Source organism: Hyposmocoma kahamanoa, unplaced genomic scaffold, assembly GCF_003589595.1.
Source record: "Hyposmocoma kahamanoa isolate Upper Pololo Valley unplaced genomic scaffold, ASM358959v1 99879, whole genome shotgun sequence".
Taxonomy (NCBI): Eukaryota; Metazoa; Arthropoda; class Insecta; order Lepidoptera; family Cosmopterigidae; genus Hyposmocoma; species Hyposmocoma kahamanoa.
In genome coordinates, this window is record NW_020656077.1 from 2,251,888 (window position 1) to 2,270,581 (window position 18,694).

The window sequence follows — 18,694 nt, forward strand, 5'->3', positions numbered from 1 at the left end:
GTTTTTCGTTCACTTTCGAAGATTACGATCAACTACCTGGCAACTAAATTTTTAATGGGACCAGCTTAAAAAAAAGATAAAATATCTCGCGTTACTCATGCGGCTAAATATCTCATTATATATTGTTAGTTTTACACACTTGTGTTAACTAGAAACTAGTTAAATGGAGGACAATTAAATTATATACCATACCAATTTTAACAATGTATCTACAGTTAAATAGAAAACTTACATTCCTACCTATTAAAGACTGTTGGAAGTCTCTTTTAATTGCATTTCCTGCTAGCTTGGTCCTGGAAAATCACAGATAACTTTAATATATCAATAAACTTCTTGGTTTTGTAAATCCGTGTTTGTAAAACTTTGACACTTAAATGACTAGTTAAGCGCAAATGACCACTTTAGTCCCTGAATTCTTTAGTGCCCATGGAAAAAATACTGTTTCAAAATAATTCTTGAACATGGCGCTGCTACACCATCCTGATTTAGTGCAATTATATGTAGTCTTTGGTGGTTCTCCATTCACCCATTATGTGTATTTTTGTGGCTTTATAGACAACATATAAAACAACATATAAAGCAAGACACTTATCGCTTGCGGTGGCTGTAACGATGAGAGAAATGTTTCCCTTGGTGGAATTGGCTATTCTCTCCGGATACTTAAAACCTTGGCAAAAAAAAAAAATTGGATGAAATTAAATTGGATTGAATCGAGTTAAATTGAATTGAATTGGTTAGAATTTGAATTGAACTAAATTTGTTTTGTTTTGGGTGTTTACGAGTGGCGTCCCTGTCCCTGTAGGGTCCTGACAGAATACCAGCGTCGTGGGCAGCCGCGTCATTTATGCTGAGTCAGCGTCTTTTCATTGCCATGGCTTCCAAGACAGATTCTAGTAGAATATATTACTGTGTTACATCTAAGTTAATGTCTGTATCATGTGTTTGTGTATGTATTTGTCAAGGTGGTGAATAAAGATTTTATCTATCTATCTAATATATGTACATATACCTTTGTAGGTAAGTTAAGATAGGTATGGTAAGAGCAATTACTTCTTATGAGAAAATCACAATTTTTTTTAATATATCATTTTGAAATGGTTATTATTATCATTTACTTAGAAGAGCACTGCTCATCGGCAAAGGATGTTACCCTAGTTTTAAAATCTAAGATGTTTCTTAAGGAGAGGCGACATCCCGAGCGAACCTACGTGTGCTAACTTGACTAATCACGATATGTTTTCATACATCTTTTCACACCACGAATTAAGCGAACCGAGGTAACTGAACTATGTCTGGTTAGCCAGTATGTAATGGTACTTATGTATAACAAAAGATACTACAAATACACAAATAAAAATCATCTAACTGGTTGCACTGATCGTAAATACAAATTCTTATAGAAACTGAGGTTTTAACACTCATTTTCTCTAGAAATACCTAATTAAAAAAAGTCCAGATAAAAAGTCGCTATTTAGTCGGTTCTAGTCGCAAAAAACTAGATTTAGTCGGCCGGCCGTTCAAAAGTTATTAAGGTATAAGCTTAATCCAGCATGGACAGTAAAATACATCAATAACTTCAAAATGGAGTACCAACCAAATCCCTTTTTTTGTGTAATCAGATATAAGCTAGGTGTTGTGGTTATAAGCTTATTCCAGCGACTTTTTACCTGACTAGTCAAATTTGATAAACTCAACCATGGTCACACTGAAATAAGGCACACAGAATTAAAGTTTTGCAGCAAATTGACAGTTGTCGCAATGGCCAAACAGGATCATAATGATGACAGGCAGCAGTAAATTCTTTTTCTAGCATCTTTTGTTACCATGAATAATTGTTTATGTTTCATGCATTTGGTTTCAAATGTTGTCTGGCAATGACTGATTAGTTGTTATAGTCAAAAAAGTAATTGCAGTTTTTATTTTAAATACTTTCTATTCCGACTATTATATTAACAAAAACCATCCTTATTACCTAGTCTACTTACTTGGGTTGTCACATTAATTTTTATTAAACACATTAAATTGATTAAATGCAATAAATTTATTCAATACATTAGATTTATTGTGTTGATAAAAGCATTCCACCCTATTAACATAAATATAAATGTTTATTTATTTAGGTATAAACCCATTAATAATATAATATTACAAAATTACAACTTTCAGTAAATATCACTTGGTGCTGGTCGTCCAAACAAAAGCTTCCATGACACGGGCTTAACTAATTGATCCAGGAAATCTTTTTTTTCACTAAACAGTGGTACCACATCTGTTAAGCTGTTCACCATGTCATATGCATCAGGTATGTTGTCACCCTCTGAGCAGTATTTGTATAGAATTAAACAAGGCATTGCATTTTCTTTGCACACCTCAAACAGCAGTGATGCAAATCCTCCACCAAAAATTTTAACTCCTCCATCAATTAATTCATGTTCTAACCAATTCTTTGATAGCAACTTGTTTTTGTAAATACTTAATTCACTAGCTAAATATCTGAATGGGCTTGTCTGGATGTATTTCCTTTCGTGAGCGAAACTGCTGGTTAAGATAATGACATCCCTTATGCCTTGACCTTTATATGACACTATAAGGTCCTCCAGGAACTCACGCGCGTATTTGTATACCAGCGGGGCTCGCACTTGCATTACAGCTACATTCTTCGCCGCGCATTTATATACTTCACAACAACTTGATAGGTTGTTAGAAAGTAGATCATATGGGTCATATCCTAAGACGGGAATTAGCGCGGGACTATAGATGGAAGAGATCCTCTTCATACTCAAAGACGAAATTAACAAGTCACAAGCCAGCTGGCCGACGTTCCCCACGGCTACACTAGGTATTATTAGAGTGTACCCTTCCAAGTTGCCTTCATCAGTGTTCTTCCAAAGAGTTTTTTGAGACATAATTATAGCCGAAATATCACAGAATCTGTTTAATACAGTCATATACAGTACATAACAAAAAACCGTAGTTTATTATTTATTTCCTTTATGGCCGCCACTAGGCTTGTGCTAGTGTCAGTAAGAATAATATAAAAATTTTGGCGATTTCGTCAGTGTCACTGTTCGTTGAAAACTTCAAAATCCTCAAAAAACCTCACCGTAGAGTTTAAGGTTATAAAGAATGATGTGACAAAAATGACAGGTACAAACTTTTTTTATTTGTTGAGCAGCTTTAGCTACGAGGCTATCAGCTTACAACTACGACTATGATGTAAAATAATAATAATAATAAAGAAAGTTTTTACAAGGAGCCAAAACTAGAGATGATACGGATAGTGATTTGGCCGGATTCTGGATATCCGGTGAACACCTAGACCGGGTAGCCGGATATTCAACTGCCGGATATCTGACCCACAACCGTAAACATGTCGCGACCAGTTTACAGCGCGCATCATCGTGATTGATATCACCGAGTATATTACCAGAAATAGAGACGAAATAAGGGCCATATATTCCTGGTTCCACATTAGCGATACAGCTCTTATAAATATCAACCACATTTATACAAAAACTTTGTACTGAAATATAGACAGGCCAACTACAGACCTGTGTGTACGTCTCCGTATATTCCAAAAAATATTCTGAATTTATTGTAATAAAGACAATATCTCTAACAATGCCGTGGCATTCTATTCGGTGGTGTGGAAAAAACAGCAAAACGTCTTATTGCAAAACAAACGGAATCACATTTCATTGGTAATTTAATATGTAATTTTGCAATTTTCGTCCATTATAGCAAAGCCCAAGTTAATTAGTCGATTTGAAGTGAAACAGTTGACGACAGCCATTGACGACACCCGTCAGTTGTTTCGAACTCGGGCTAGCCAATCGGAGCGCTGTTGTCACAGTAATGATATGGCAGAATAATTTTCAAACAAATTAAATGACATTTCGTCTCTAATTTGGTTATATACATGATTGCACTTTCACATTGACGATTTGATTAATTTATTCGATAATACAAACAAATGCATAACAGAAAAATGTTATCAGTAAAAAATCGCAAAGTTTACCACTTAATGCAGAAAAACTGGTCTTCATCCACCATAATTTGCCTTTTTTGCAATTCTTAGTTCTTTCAGTTACGCGTAATAAATAAACAGATTGTTAATGATCCTGTAGTTGCTGTATATTCTATTACCAACATATCTAATCAATAAATAAATTTATTTGGTGTACTCATTATGAATTTTTCTCAGTTTTAAACTTCCGGTATCCTAGTAGTAGATAGTAATAATAGGCCAGATAGGCGGGATACCGGATAGTTACCGGATATCCGTTTCATCTCTAGCCAAAAGAATTTATGAAAAAATTAAAAATAATATTATACAAATTGAAATTGTTAAAAGTCCTTGTAAAGTATTAATTAGGTAAATTGTCTGTTTATTACAATATCATTGCTTATACAAATAAATAACAATCATTGGAAATAATGGACAATAAATGAAAAATAAATGTTAGAGGTCACTGGGTTCGAATGAATAGCATTGTAACAATCGTTTTAATTTTTTAGTTTTTTTTCGAGATAATCACAATTATTATCATCAAAGTAAAATATATAAATAAAATATAAATGTGTGCGTTACTATTTTCTAAAACACTCTACTTAAACTTGAAAAAAAATAAAAATCTATGTAAGTTGTGTAACACCAACCATAATCTTCCATGAGACTTATGATAATTTAAAAATGTTCAAAAAGCTTTACTACACTTTGTAATTTGTGCAACACCACCATTAAAACGTTTTGACGCTTATGTTAGAAACGCAAAATGCCAATGACCATTGGTAGAATTAAATTTTGTTTAATTAAGTTTTGATAGAATTAAGTAATGTATATCATTTTGCCTCATTTAAGCACATTTATCTAGCAAAAAAGTAATTTTATTGAGTTTTGTGGGCACACAATTTATATTTTAAGTTTCATTTTAAAAGTAACATTTTGAGTTTTAATTTGTATTTATTTTTAAGTATTTTATTAATTTTATTTATTTCTTTCTGGCTTGTGGCATATTTGTTTAATGAGCGTTTCATAGCCCATGGAAAGGGTGAATTATAAATATAGGTAAAAGTTTCGTTTCTGAAGAAGAAGAGAAACTAATGATTAGGCAGTATGGTCTCCGACCTTTGCCTGTACCAAACGGAACGAAGGAAAAAAGTTTCGTTTCGTCGATTTTGACATTTTGAGAAGTTCATCCCGACCCGAGTAACCACACTACATCATACTTCTTTAAGTGATCTATTTTCGGTTTCGCTTTTCGCTCGACGGTTTCACAAAATTTTGAAGATACTGTAGTAAAGTTTTTCATGAACATTAAGTTCTAAATTATCACATTTATATAGCTTATTATGAACGAACAAGAACCTGCTGACCCGCAGTTACAAAATTTCATCTTGGCTGAAACACAGAAACAACGTTTTCAGGTTATTACTCAACATATATTAAATTTTATTACGTAGAAAGACATACATCATTAGAAAGGAATACTTGCAATTATTTATTGTGTGTAAATTTTTGTATGCAGTTCTCGGCAAGTCGTACGTGGTGCTATAACTTGCAGGCGTGTATGTACGCATGTATCTCTGCTCACTGACCTTTGTCCTGTTTAATATTACTACTTTGCAAAATAAAGCTACGTTCTGGTACAGTCACGTTCACAAAGATGTCCACATGTAGCGAAATTAAAATCGAAAATGTACAATTACCAAAACTGCTACAATTCTATAATTGTTCCCCAATTACCAACATGGCCACTACTTAGCAAAATATTTTACGATTTTATTAGTACTTTTGATTTTGGTACTCATAGTATAGGAAGTTTCCTAATTTGAGACTAGGCTATTGATATGGTGGTCTGAGACTTTCTACTTAACAAAATCATATTTTAATTTCATTATGTGTGATATTTATTTACAGTGCTTCTATTTTCTCAATTAACCTCGGTAATTATCAGATTCCCGAATGCACTTGATTATTAATTTCCATGCCTGTTAACAATTTAAAATCAATAATAATTTGAATTTTGAACAACATATTTTATTGTTGTTTTGTCTTGATTTCTGTCTAAGTTATATATTTAGTTTATATTTTTAGTAACATTACAACATACTCACACAACAATAAGCAATTTAACAAAAATATAAAGTAAATGAACTGAGGTTCTTTTACATAACTAAAATTGAATATTTTTCCAGTTATTAATAATTTCAATCAGTCTGTATCAGAACGCATTTATTCATCTGACATAGCTATGTTAGTATGTTCTCCATTGATGGAATAATCTCTTTCCGAGCTGCTTGAACAAGTGTCAGCTTCTTGTTAAAAATACAAGTACACTCTGTAAATTATCTGTTGTACCTGTGACTTTATTGGTTTTCTTCTTATTGTATAATAAATAAAAAACGTAATGGCAACTCTATATACTTCCAAGTCAACTGAAAGCGTCCGATCTGTACTAAAGGCAGAGGGCAACTGAATAAAACCTGTTGACAGCTTAAACACGAAGTTTGTCGAGGGTCATTGAGCAAATAGAAGCTCTGTACATGCATATGACTATACAAAACCAGAACACTATTAGAGTTGTTAATTTATTCTATACTAAGTGCCATATAGCAGGCCAATAGTGATCATTTAACCTTTCCTACTGTGGTATATGTAATTTGTGAAAACAATGCTTTCCAATGTTCCCTGTAACAAGTGAAAGTGTAATTGTTGACATATCATGATAGAAATCACCTTGATATACAGATGCCTCAGGGGTTGTAAACTTTTAAATAATTTGATATTATGAAACATGTTAATTATACATTGAGTTCTTAGGTTTTCGCGATTGTTTTACATATAGGAAATGAAACTGTTTTTCCAGATCTAAATCGCGTATATTTGTTTTTTCAAACAAAGAAACATTGCAGGCCCTTTACAGGTCCCATGGTCACGATTGGCTGAGGTGGTACAGTCATCAACCAGTTATGTCTCATAACTGACATAACTGGTTGAAGACTGTATGTGAGTACGGTTTCATTTCCTATGTTAATCATGTATTATGCCTGTATTTGCAAGGAATAATAACATAAACACTAAGCAGAACCATCACTTTCAGAATCTGATCCAATTAAGGCGTTATTTTTCGAAAACAATAACAAAGTAAAACAGTAAAATTAATCAATGCCAAAATTAATAATATTAATTAACAAAGCAATATCAAGAATTAAACTAAAATATTTCCTAGACCAGACCGAATGCAAGTTTACTCAGACATAGTGTGTTTGATAAATAAAAGTGTTAAGTAGGTAAATAGAAGTGGGGATAAGTTATAATTTTGTATTCTTTATTTATGTCTTTATTAAAGGACAGTTTCTTTTTTGTTATGAGTGTTAAATTCATTTTGTATTTTTAAAATTATGAAGTAAAAGAAACTGAATTATAGTTATTAATTATTATGCACAGTTTTAAATATTACTGTGAAGTAGTGACAAACTGATAATTAATATAATAAATTATAATTATAATAAAAAAATGTATAATATTAAAAACATGAATTCACAGAGTGATAGTTTTTCTTTTGATACCAAGTGGCGGTATGAACAAATCGTAAGGGAACACGTTTGCCCATAGCACACACTCAGAGCTTTAAATCGCAAATAATCTGACGAACATTACCGCGCCTGTCGCCCTGGAACATAAGTTGATAAGTTCCATTTGCGTGTAATTGCACCAAAAGTACGCCTACAATCACGTTTTTAAGTTATGGTATGGCTTTTATTGCTTTCATAACTGCTATTGACATGTTAAATGGCACAAACTTTAGTAATAATTTCTTTTGCAGCCAGTATATTGATTGTTTGTTCATGCGAAATTGCAGGTGCTGGTTCACAGTCTCACCGACACTTGCTGGGACACATGTATGGGCCGACCATCAATCCGTCTCGACTCCAAGACTGAAGTCTGCATCATGAATTGTGTGGAAAGGTTCATTGATGCCACAACTTTTATTACTAAACGTCTTATGAATACCACCAGGTATCGCTCTGACGCTCCCCTTGAATTTCAGTGAGTACATTAATATAAAAAAGACAATATGTTTTCTAACTTTAGAAACTATTTAAACCGCCACAAGAAGAAGTTGCTTGTCACTGGTGCCGTATTTGGGGGCCTTTATTTGTTGACTAGTTATGCCCAAAGAAAACTGCGGGAGTGGCAAGAAAATGAGGCAAAGAAATTCTTTGAAATGACTCGTAAGAAACAACATTTTGAAAGCACAGAGCGCACTTGCAATCAGACAATACTTTCTTTGTCCAAAATAGTATCAGAGAGCATTCTGAATTTGTTGAACACTGAAGAAATTGTTCAGAAGCTACAAGAAAACCCAGATAATAAATTGGCGCTATGGGAACAAATGAAAATTATGATATTTACCAGAATATGCGCTCTTGTATATGCGCTATGCGTTTTGCAGGTGACGCTTCGAGTGCAGCTTAATATTATTGGTGGTTATCTCTACAGAGATTCTGTACATGAGACAGAGTCACTGATAGACAGTGAACTACAAGCCAAATATTTGTCATTATGCCATCATTTTGTTGGGAAGGGAGTGGAGGATTTGGTAAAACAAATAGAAAAAGCTGTGAAAAGGGTTATGGATCCTGTTTCTCTTAAGAAAAAAATTAATTTGCGAGAAATGGAACAAATGTTTTGGTCAATACAAACTGTTTTGTGTACTGACACTACTGAAGGTGATCCAGTACAGAAAATGGTGCATTTTCTTGTGGGACACACAGAGTTAAATGATGCAAAGCTGGATACCATTGTTAAAGAAACAATGGATATATTGGAAAGTGACGAAGTGCAGTCCATTACTATGTCATCAGTTAGCAGGAGTTTTTCTTCTGTAATTGATGAAATTGCTAATTTGTTTGCTACTAAATCTGTGCCTGCAACTAAAAATCATTTGGAGATTGAAGACAATCATGTAGTAACAAATGGAGCTCTAAGACTAGATGCACTTTCAAATGCCTTTGTGGATGTAAATAAGGCAGAGATGCACTTAGTGAAATTATTGCCGGTAATACACGAACTTTTTACAAAAAACACTTGCAAGAACAACACTAACATTCCAGACCTGTTAACACAGCAACTAACCCTGAATGACAAGCTGAAGCTTCTTGGGGCAAACATTTATGAGGTATTTAGTAGTACTTAGATTATTCAAGTTGACTAATATGTCAATGTGGCTAATATTTTTCATCACAACTACTGTATGGGTTTTGGTTTAGTTTAAACTAGCTAGTAACTTTAGCTGTGTAGTAGGGCATAACAATTTAAGTAGTATATAAAAATTTTATGGGCTCATTATGACTCCTATTCTTGTTACTTGTTTAGCTTCATGTTTATAGTGTTTTAATTGCAGTGTTTGCACTGACGTGAAGAACCATGCAAATGTTACGCATATGAACCTGAAATGCGTCCAGTGGTTTTTCCACTTGACAGGGATAAGGCCCTAACTCACAAATGTTCTAATTTACTTCGATGGACAACACTGTCTATTTTTTGTCACGTCCACAAATGTTGCTCTTTTCTTGTTATCTTTTCACATTGGTACATAGTTTAACCTTGTTAACAATAATTTTAGTCGTACCAGTGTGGCTTAGAAATTTAAGTAGAATTTACATTATAATCCGTATCCAGAAAGACTAAATAACCTCGAGTGAAAAATGATTGCTCAGGAGGTCGTTGTCGACACTTAAAAGATTATACAGCTGTAATAGTCATCAGAAGGATGCATCATTATACGTGAAACCCCCAGTACCCTACAGTGTTCAAAAATCCTTTCTTTATCTGGTCTAGACATTCTGACTAAAACTTTTAATTAAAACTCCCGATTTTGTATGGTTTTGACATATTTTAAAGTTCTTCAGCCTGTAAAAATTGTAAACAGTTAAATAAAACATACTAAATGGGTAAATAACTATCTAAATAGTATTTAGATAGTTATTTACTTCTACAAATAGTTTATGTATGACAGTTGAAGGTAGTATTAAATATGTTATATTGATATTAAATAATAATAATTATTATTTTCACCTAAAATAATAATAATTATTATTATTTTAGGCGAAAATGAACGCTAATTTGTCAAGTGATGTGGTTATAAGGAATAGTTATTACGTGCATTGGATGTGGTTGGCTGTCCCAGAGTTATAACGTTTTTAGCTCATACGCTGATTGCTGAAGGACTTTCTTGGGACTGTACTAGTTCTACGATAATTTTTTTCCTTTCAAGGCAACATTGCTAGAACCATTATAAATTTGCTTATTATAGCGAAGAGCCTTTTGTGGTCGGATTGTACTTTAGTTGAATATGACCAATAAAAATTGTTATTGATTTATACATATCGGATCACGGTTTGGGAACTGCATTGGCCCACGTCATGGAAGACGGATATGAAAGTCCGATGATGATGGGGTCGCGGACATTACAACCTCATGAAAGACGGTACGGGCAACTTGATAAACAGGCAGTCGGAATAATGTTTCGAAGCATCATTAGTTTTTAGCCGAACGGAAGTTTTGCATAATCACCGACCATAAACTTTTGGTTAGCTTACTTAACCCGGAGAAACCGATTCCAAACCAAATATCGCTCAGATTGTTAGGACTGTTTTACAACTTATCGGGTACTAACAGTATTGTCAAATATTAACCGGGCAAGTCGATTGGAAATTCGGATGCTTTAAGCAGGTGGGCAGTGCCTGTTTAGAAGTATTTTTGCTAGAAGAAAAACCGCTTGGATTGTACCTGGTGTAAAAACGATTTCTGATGGAGCTAAGGAAGATCGTGTACAACGAAATGTGCTTTTTAACGTACTTGATAGCTGGCCGCGCTCTAATACGACTTGACTTTTACCCAATAAAGAATGTTTATAGTGAGCTAACAGAGTATATTTATGTTATATATCATACTTTCTAAATAATATTTATATTATTATGCCTTCCTCGCTCCCGAACATGGTACTCAAATTATTACAAGCTCTACATGGAAGCATCGTGCGAACGAAAGCATATCCGAGAGGATACTTTTGATGTGTAGGCATGGATAAGGATATCGAGAAGGTGATGGCTGTATGTGAAAACTGCCAGTCAGTGACGAATGACCCATTTAAGGATCCACAAATATGGATAAGTCGTGGAGGCGGGTGCACATTGATTTTGCTGACCCGTTTCAGGAAAAATGTTTCTACTCCTAATAGTTTAATACAGCAGATGGCTAGAATGCACACGTATTCCGCGCGGACCAACTCGTGCTCGTGCGCGTGTATGGGCCAGGAATGAAGTGGGTGAAGGGTTCTGTAGAGAAAGTGGATGAACCCAATACTTGTGTGGTGATAACGGAAGATGGCGACCTAGTAGCAGTAGAGTCCTTGTGAAAGAGTTTCTACCTCCAAGCAGTGAAGTGACAATTACTGCGTTCCGGTTTTGAAACGTAAGGGTGCTTGTGAAATTACATGCACATGCGACTTATCAACTTACGTCTCAGGGTGACAGGCGCAGTTGCAGTGCCCTTCAGATTTTTGCGACTGCAACTGTTATGGACAGGCATTGTCTTACCACCAGGCACACGACTTGCTCGTCCCGTCACTTTATATTATAAAAAAAAACCAACAACTTGCACCGTAGCCGACCAAATAATAGCTCGAGCGTTAAGCCAGCCGACAGCGATTTGAGTTCGACTCTCTGCCCTCAACAACGTCGAATCCTTCTATTAAAATACCACCCCCAGAGTTATGGCTATGGTATGGTTAATCAGAGTGTTATTATTTAATAATTTTGATTACTTAATTACGGTAAAAAGGTATGTTGTGTGTTTAGATTGGTATTTCCTTTTACAAATCGTTTATGTATGATGGTTGAAGGTAGTATTTAAATAAGTGAGTTTTTCTTCTAATATAAATATCATATAATAATATCTTTTAATAAATATTTCTTAAAATTATTTTAACAGCAATTTAACTGGAAGCTTTACCGCTTTTATATAATACACCCGTAAGATCAAAATATTGAAAAATTCCTTAAAACTTTTATAATTTTTTTCTTAGTTATTTCGCATTAGTAGCTCTCAAATATCATTTTTAAATGTAATGAAATGGTTATGGCACTATGGTCATGGTAAATGTAATCACTCATACTATTTTTATAAAAAAAAACTATTTTAACATTAACGCTGTTAATGCCATGGGATATCTGCGATATGCGTGTCTGCTATGTGTCTGCAGTTTTTTTTTAAATAAATAGTCTTGGAATTTTCTAGAATGCAAAAATTCCGAGAATAAAAGGTCGAAGAACTTTGAAGTAAGGTTTCTTCAAAAGCATACAATATTGGCACACGGGGGCTAAGCTTCACCTGAAATGTCTGGTGTGACACGATGTTGGATCACTGTGCCCTGTTCTAACTAACTTAAAATGTAGGTATTGTGTAGAATGATATTCATATTATGTTATCGGAGTACTGAAGTGTCCTGACGTGACAACCTTTTATTTATGTGCATTGTGAATTGTTTCCGCTATATGTAAAACAATCGATGCGGAATTTGGTTATATGGCCTATGATCATTAATAGCTGTTACACACCGCGGCTTTTAGCAACGATGCAAACGCGATGCAATAGCTAACCGTCTACCTTTACACACACGCGTAACTGAGCAGCGTTGCAAACGCGCGATTGCATTACACTTGTGATTTATAAGTGATTGCATTGATTCAGTCGCGCGTTTGTATCGATGCAGTGGCGCCTTTGCATCGATGCAATCGCCTATAAATCGCAAGTGTAGCAATGCAATCGCTCGTTTCATGCACGCACGTTGGCATCGCTGCTAAAAGTCGCGTGTAACAACTCTTAGTATGAAGCAGATACTCTGCTTCACTATACAGTTATTTAGTAGATTTTACAGCCAGGTAAATTGTGTTATATTATGTTATTGAAATTGTAACAATTTTTTTTTCGAAGTTTTATTACGAAGCTCCCACATAACAAATTCTAATAAGGTATTAGCAAAATCTGCCTGACTGTAAATACGTCATTAAGTAAAAATAATTTTGTATACCTATTGATTATTTTGGGGGAAATTAATAAATGCGATTCATATATAAGTGGTGGCTTTGAATATTATTTAAACATCCTACAAAACATGTGTCCTCAAGACGGCTATAATGGTTTTTGGAAAATATTTCTAAATCTTTTTTGGGTATATCGTGTATAATATGTTCCTATACAGAGTGTCGCGACACATTTAAAAGGAAATAATAATAGTAAATGACTTTGGTTCTGTCCGCTACAGTGAAAGACTTACTTTAATTAAAGTAAGAATTGAAATTAAAATGTATCATTTCTGTTTAGAACTTCTATAAAATGAAACCAAAAATAATGGATAAAAGTGCTATTTAATTGAGTTGAAAGAAAGGGTCAGTTTAAGTAACGTAATATTTTAAATTAAAAACGACGTGCTACCTCTTAAACCACAGATCATACACTCTATATTTGTATTAAATTAAACTATACGTAGCGCCATTTATTCTCCTGTAGCGTTACTTCGTGAGTTTATTGTCCAAAATAAAAAGTTCCATTTACTCCTATCTAGACGGCGCTTATCTGAGGTATATGTATAAAAGTATGCAAGTACATTTTAAAAACTATTAAATTACTGATACTAAATTACTTTAAATTACTGATGCCTACCGATTTTTAACCGACTTCAAAAAAAAGGAGGAGGTTCTCAATTCCGTTTTACGTCTCAAGTATGTTCTTTTTGTTTTTTTTTTGTATATATGGTACGCGATAACTCCGGTATTTGTGAACCGATTTTCATGATTCTTTTTTTGTTGGAAAGAGGGTATCTCCATAGTGGTCCCGTTTAATTTTTAAGAAAATCATCGACCTCTATGGGTGGCTACCAGTGTTGGGCGTTAATCAATTAAATTTCAATCAGATTAAAATATCAATTCAACTGAAATCAATTACAATTAAAATCAATTACAATGTCGCAATTAATTTTAATTGCAATTGATTTCAATTGAATTGTTATAAGAAACAATTGAAACTAACAATTAAAACCGAAACTACCGAATAAAAGTGTCATTACGAATATGGCACTCATTGCTAAATCCAAGATGGCGTGCAAGATTTTGAGTGAGTGGGTGGGTGAGGAGTGTGTTAGGGGTGGGCTAGGGAGTGGGTTTGTGGGTGGGTCACTCACCCACCCACTCCCCACTCACTCACGCGCTCACACACCCGCTCACTGACTCACTCACTCATCCACCCAATCACCCACCCACTCACGCTCACCCACGCACTCACCCACTCACTCACTCACTCACCCACACACTCACCCACTCACCCACTCACTCACCCGCTCGCCCACTCGCCCGCCCACACGCCCACTCAATCTGTTTAAAAATTAGTTGCGAGAACCGCAATTAACAGTTAATCAATTGTTAATTGTAGTTTTCGCAAGCTGTTTCGCAATTGAAAATTAATTAATTATCAATCTTTAATTGCCTGAACATTTAAATTTTGCCCAACACTGGTGGCTGCTCACGCATGAAGATTCATTTTTATAAATAGCGCCTAAATTTTATTATAAGCAAAAATTATTTTAATGGTTGATTTTGCTGTTCTTCAATCAAGGCTGAGATCACGCTCGATTGCAGTCATGGTTAGTGAGGTGGTACATGTTAATTTTTCAAGTTAATCACGATGAAAATCGAATTTATAGAGAATATAGAAGGATAGCTATTGACTTACAATTATGTGGACGTCGGGTCCGCGCTAAAAAGTGTCGGAACTTATATGGCGTTAAAATCGTATAAAGAGCGTCATTCACGCTTTAGTGTTCGTTTGTTCGACTGACAGCGAAGCAAGCAAAATTAGACAGTGCTGCGATGACATTACTATTTAAATTCAACGTTTTAGATTTTTCATATTCCTTTACATGTCACTACGTTTAAATAGGTTGACTTGGGACATTTTTTTCGAGGTTTTTGTATTAGACCTGTCGTCCATTTATTTGTAAGTCAATGGGGATAGCAATTCCGTTAGTTACTCCAGTCGACTGGATAAAAAAGGCATGGGAAAATTTATGTCTGAAATTTATTGACAATTTTGAAACTGAAACTACAACTGAAAAAAACAAAGCAGGTGAGTTACTTTTAATACCTATATGTGAAGTGTGTGCCCCAAGAACTTTGACTCCTAACCTAACCTAACTATATATCTTTTGGTTCTGAAAACAAGTGTGAAGAATAATGTTAAACAAACGTAAAAATCCCAAAAACAAGGCGAAAATATTTACAAATATTTTTCGTAAATCGAGCTTTGTAACTATTTAATGGCAATATTACAATGTACTTTTGCAATCCATCGCGTAACTGAGTCGAAAGATAAAACATCACTAAAAATTTGGTCGCACTTCAGCAGCGCGACAGTCGCGCGGATGCAGCGCGCCTGGAGAGCTTCTAAAAGCGGCTAATATGATGCGCCTTAATTATAATTGAGCCTTAGAAAGTATCAGAAAATCGAAATGCATTCACCGAACTTCTGAATAGTTGCGCCGCTGTTTATATCAAGTGGTGGTAGAAAGCACCAGATTGTGAATGCCTGTCAGATCGATACCGATGAGACGTTACCCGACTATTACCTTTGTAATGGTCACGAAACGAAACGAAATACCTATTTCCAAAATTGTGTAAGTTGTAATCATTGACTTACAAATAAATGGACGACGGTAAATTAGCCGCTCCCATACATTTAATATGACATTCGTAGAGAGACTTTAGTTTCCCTACTTCAAGAGGTACCTGGCATTAAGTTTACAAATAGCGAAACTGCTTTAGGTAGATAAAGTAATCAAAATATGTTTTAATAAAAACAAAATGATGTTTATTTTAAGTAAGCACAAACTTTTGTATTCAAAGCAGTTGTTCGAAGTGACGGCCTTGTTGAGCGATACATTGACGAGCCCTATTCAGTTGCTAAATAAACTTTCCTTACAATTTGCGGAGTAATTAAAGCAATCGTACGACGTACACGAGTCTGTGCCTCTTCTAGGCCGTGTAATCTCTCAGCGTACAGGTTGTCTTTGACAAATCCCCATAAGATAAAATCACTTGGCTTAAGATCCGGGGATCTGCCAGGCCAACTTTCACTGTTTAACAGTGAATAAGTTGAGGATTCCACGCCAATGCCGCAGGCCCCGTGTGAAACCACCAACAGTCGAGCGAAGACCTGCCATCTTATTTTACGTGAGAGGTGTTACAGACAAGATCGGAAGAGTCCTCAGGCGTGCATCTATCAAGACCTATTTCAAGCCCCTGAGGAAGATTTCTCAGTTCCTGAGACCCGTGAAATGTAACATCCCCTTACAGGATGCAGGAGTTTACAAGCTTGACTGTGAGTGCGGTCTCTCTTATATTGGACAAACAAAGCGAAGTATTTGTACCCGCGTCAAAGAACATATAGCTGATGTCAAACACCGTCGCGTAAACAAGTCTGCAGTCTGCGAGCATGTCACGGATAAACCTACACATTCAATGAAGTTTGACAAACCCCAGGTCCTTGCAAAAGAAGTCCGTTATTTGCCCAGGATGCTGCGAGAGGCCATAGAAATTAAAAAACATCCTAATTTCAACAGGGAAGATGGTTTCTCCGTACCACCAGTTTGGGATCCAGTATTTCCTCTAATGAAAAATCCCAAACAGACATAAGACTGCAGTACTAATTAATATGTTTTAGTTTATTCTAATTTCTATTAATAATTAATAATAAATTAAACTTAATAAAAATTCATTCAATAAAATAATTTGTAAAACTTAATGTAGCGTAAATTGGAATGTTTTCTTTTTGTAAAATTAAAAATAAGGTATTTAATTAATAACTATTGTAACTATAGTGAAAAAAATAGGGTGGTTTGCATTAATATTAGACATAACTGGTTGAAGACTGTACCACCTCAGTCAACCGTGACCATGGGACCTGTAAAGGGCCCGAAACGTCGGTTTGTTTGAAAAAACAAATATACGCGATTTAAATCCGGAAAAATAGTTTCATTTCCTAGATTTATCATATTTATTTAATAATTTTATAAAATTTTGTTAAACGTTATTTTCGCGTTTGTAAGCGATTAATAATAACAACTTATTATTCTACTAATTTTCAAATATTACATTTTTTTTAATGTAATTAACCAAGATTTCTGTAATTCCTTCGTTAGACAGTTGGACGAAGTAGTTTGAATTATTAATACTAAGTATTGTTATGATTGAAGCATTGTTATAATTGAACGAAGCGCGTTTGTATGGGATTGATTATTCATTTTTACTGCTATTACGTTGTATTCTAGCTTATGGTCACATTTAAATTAGAATGTTTAAAACGAATGTTAACAATTAGTATAATTAACAATACTAAAAGTGACTTAAGAAAAAAAACATTTTAAGTTGTTTAAGTTGCACCTTTTCTAAGTTCATTGATTTAGAAATATTTATGTTATGATAATGACCTTTTGACGATCTCGCTGAATATTGTTAGACTGATGAAAATTACTAAGACTGATTAATGAAGTTACATACTTTCGAAGATAATCGAGTGTTTCTATTTACCTTTCGTACTGTTTCAATTGACCCTGTAATGGGGTAAATTGAACCACATTTCCCTATCCTCTTTATAAGGATTGAGTCTCAACTGATTGTGATAGATTAATAAAATACATTTTATTTAAGAACTGAATATATTCTTCTTGAACTGATATTAACTTATTGTCTGTAAATACTAAAGATACTGCACTACACGCGACTGAAGTAAAATTGTTTCAACCGACTCCGGTCTACCCTATCAATTGACCAAAAATGCGAATTTTGCTATTGTAAATGCCGCAGTTTGAAACATTAGGTACTTTCGTAGGTCTATAAAATGGACCTTACATTAATGTAATTATTAACTAACGAATGGCAATAGACCAGCCGATGATGACTTTATCTTGAAAGCTTTCAAGTTGTGTTTTTTATTAATTTGAGTACATAATGATAGGACACCCGAAATAAGCGTCCCACTGAACGCATCGATTCGCGTGGATTATTTAGTAGGTAGTTAATAATATTGTTATCTAAAACATCATTAAACTGAGGAGACCTTGTTCTTATACCTTTTTTTTCTAGCAAAAGATCCATAATTTATGGATCTGTTATCCTGTCATAAGTGTTATCCAGCTTGAGTAAGTACTTACGAGAAGGAAACTGTCTCTCTGGATACTCCCTTCTGTAAGCGATAATGGTCTCTCTACTGTTTAATCACAGACCGCACTGGTTAGAATCATTTCATATTTGCAATAAAGTTTCAACATCTCTCTATTTCAATATGCCATTTTTTCACAAACGCGAATAGGTCTTAAAAGATGGGAAAAAATAAAGGGAAGGAGCTGCCCTATCTACGGAATAAACGTACCTACCTAAACCAAAATTGTACTGATATAATCAAGCATTGATTGTTGATTTAGTGTTGTACCATAATTATAAGTCAATATCGACATGCGACTCATCACTTCGCAGAAGTGTCCATTTTTCTGCACAATTCGAATGCGCTCGACTAATAGTAGTCAATTGACATTGTAATAGGGGTTAAAGTATGAAATTGCCGATTTGTACTGAA

The 18,694-nt window shown here is 34.5% G+C and overlaps 2 protein-coding genes across 3 annotated transcripts; one reads left to right on the top strand and one right to left on the bottom strand.

Annotated features, from left to right (window-relative positions):
• Positions 1–2,066: 2,066 nt before the first annotated feature.
• On the bottom strand, positions 2,067–3,045 carry LOC113239490 (proteasome assembly chaperone 2). Its single transcript, XM_026476521.1, has one exon. It carries the CDS (start codon positions 2,946–2,948, stop codon positions 2,163–2,165), a length of 786 nt encoding a protein of 261 aa, XP_026332306.1. The 5' UTR covers positions 2,949–3,045; the 3' UTR covers positions 2,067–2,162.
• Positions 3,046–5,202: 2,157 nt separating this feature from the next.
• On the top strand, positions 5,203–11,393 carry LOC113239443 (peroxisomal biogenesis factor 3). Of its 2 annotated transcripts, none has more exons than XM_026476454.1 (2): positions 5,203–5,427; positions 7,866–11,393. In XM_026476454.1, exon 2 carries the CDS (start codon positions 8,082–8,084, stop codon positions 9,201–9,203), a length of 1,122 nt encoding a protein of 373 aa, XP_026332239.1. In that variant the 5' UTR covers positions 5,203–5,427; positions 7,866–8,081; the 3' UTR covers positions 9,204–11,393. The 2 variants fall into 2 exon arrangements, with proteins under 2 accessions (XP_026332239.1, XP_026332240.1); XM_026476455.1 differs by lacking the exon at positions 5,203–5,427 and having other exon boundaries at positions 8,116–8,125; positions 8,208–11,393.
• The last annotated feature ends 7,301 nt before the right edge of the window (positions 11,394–18,694 follow it).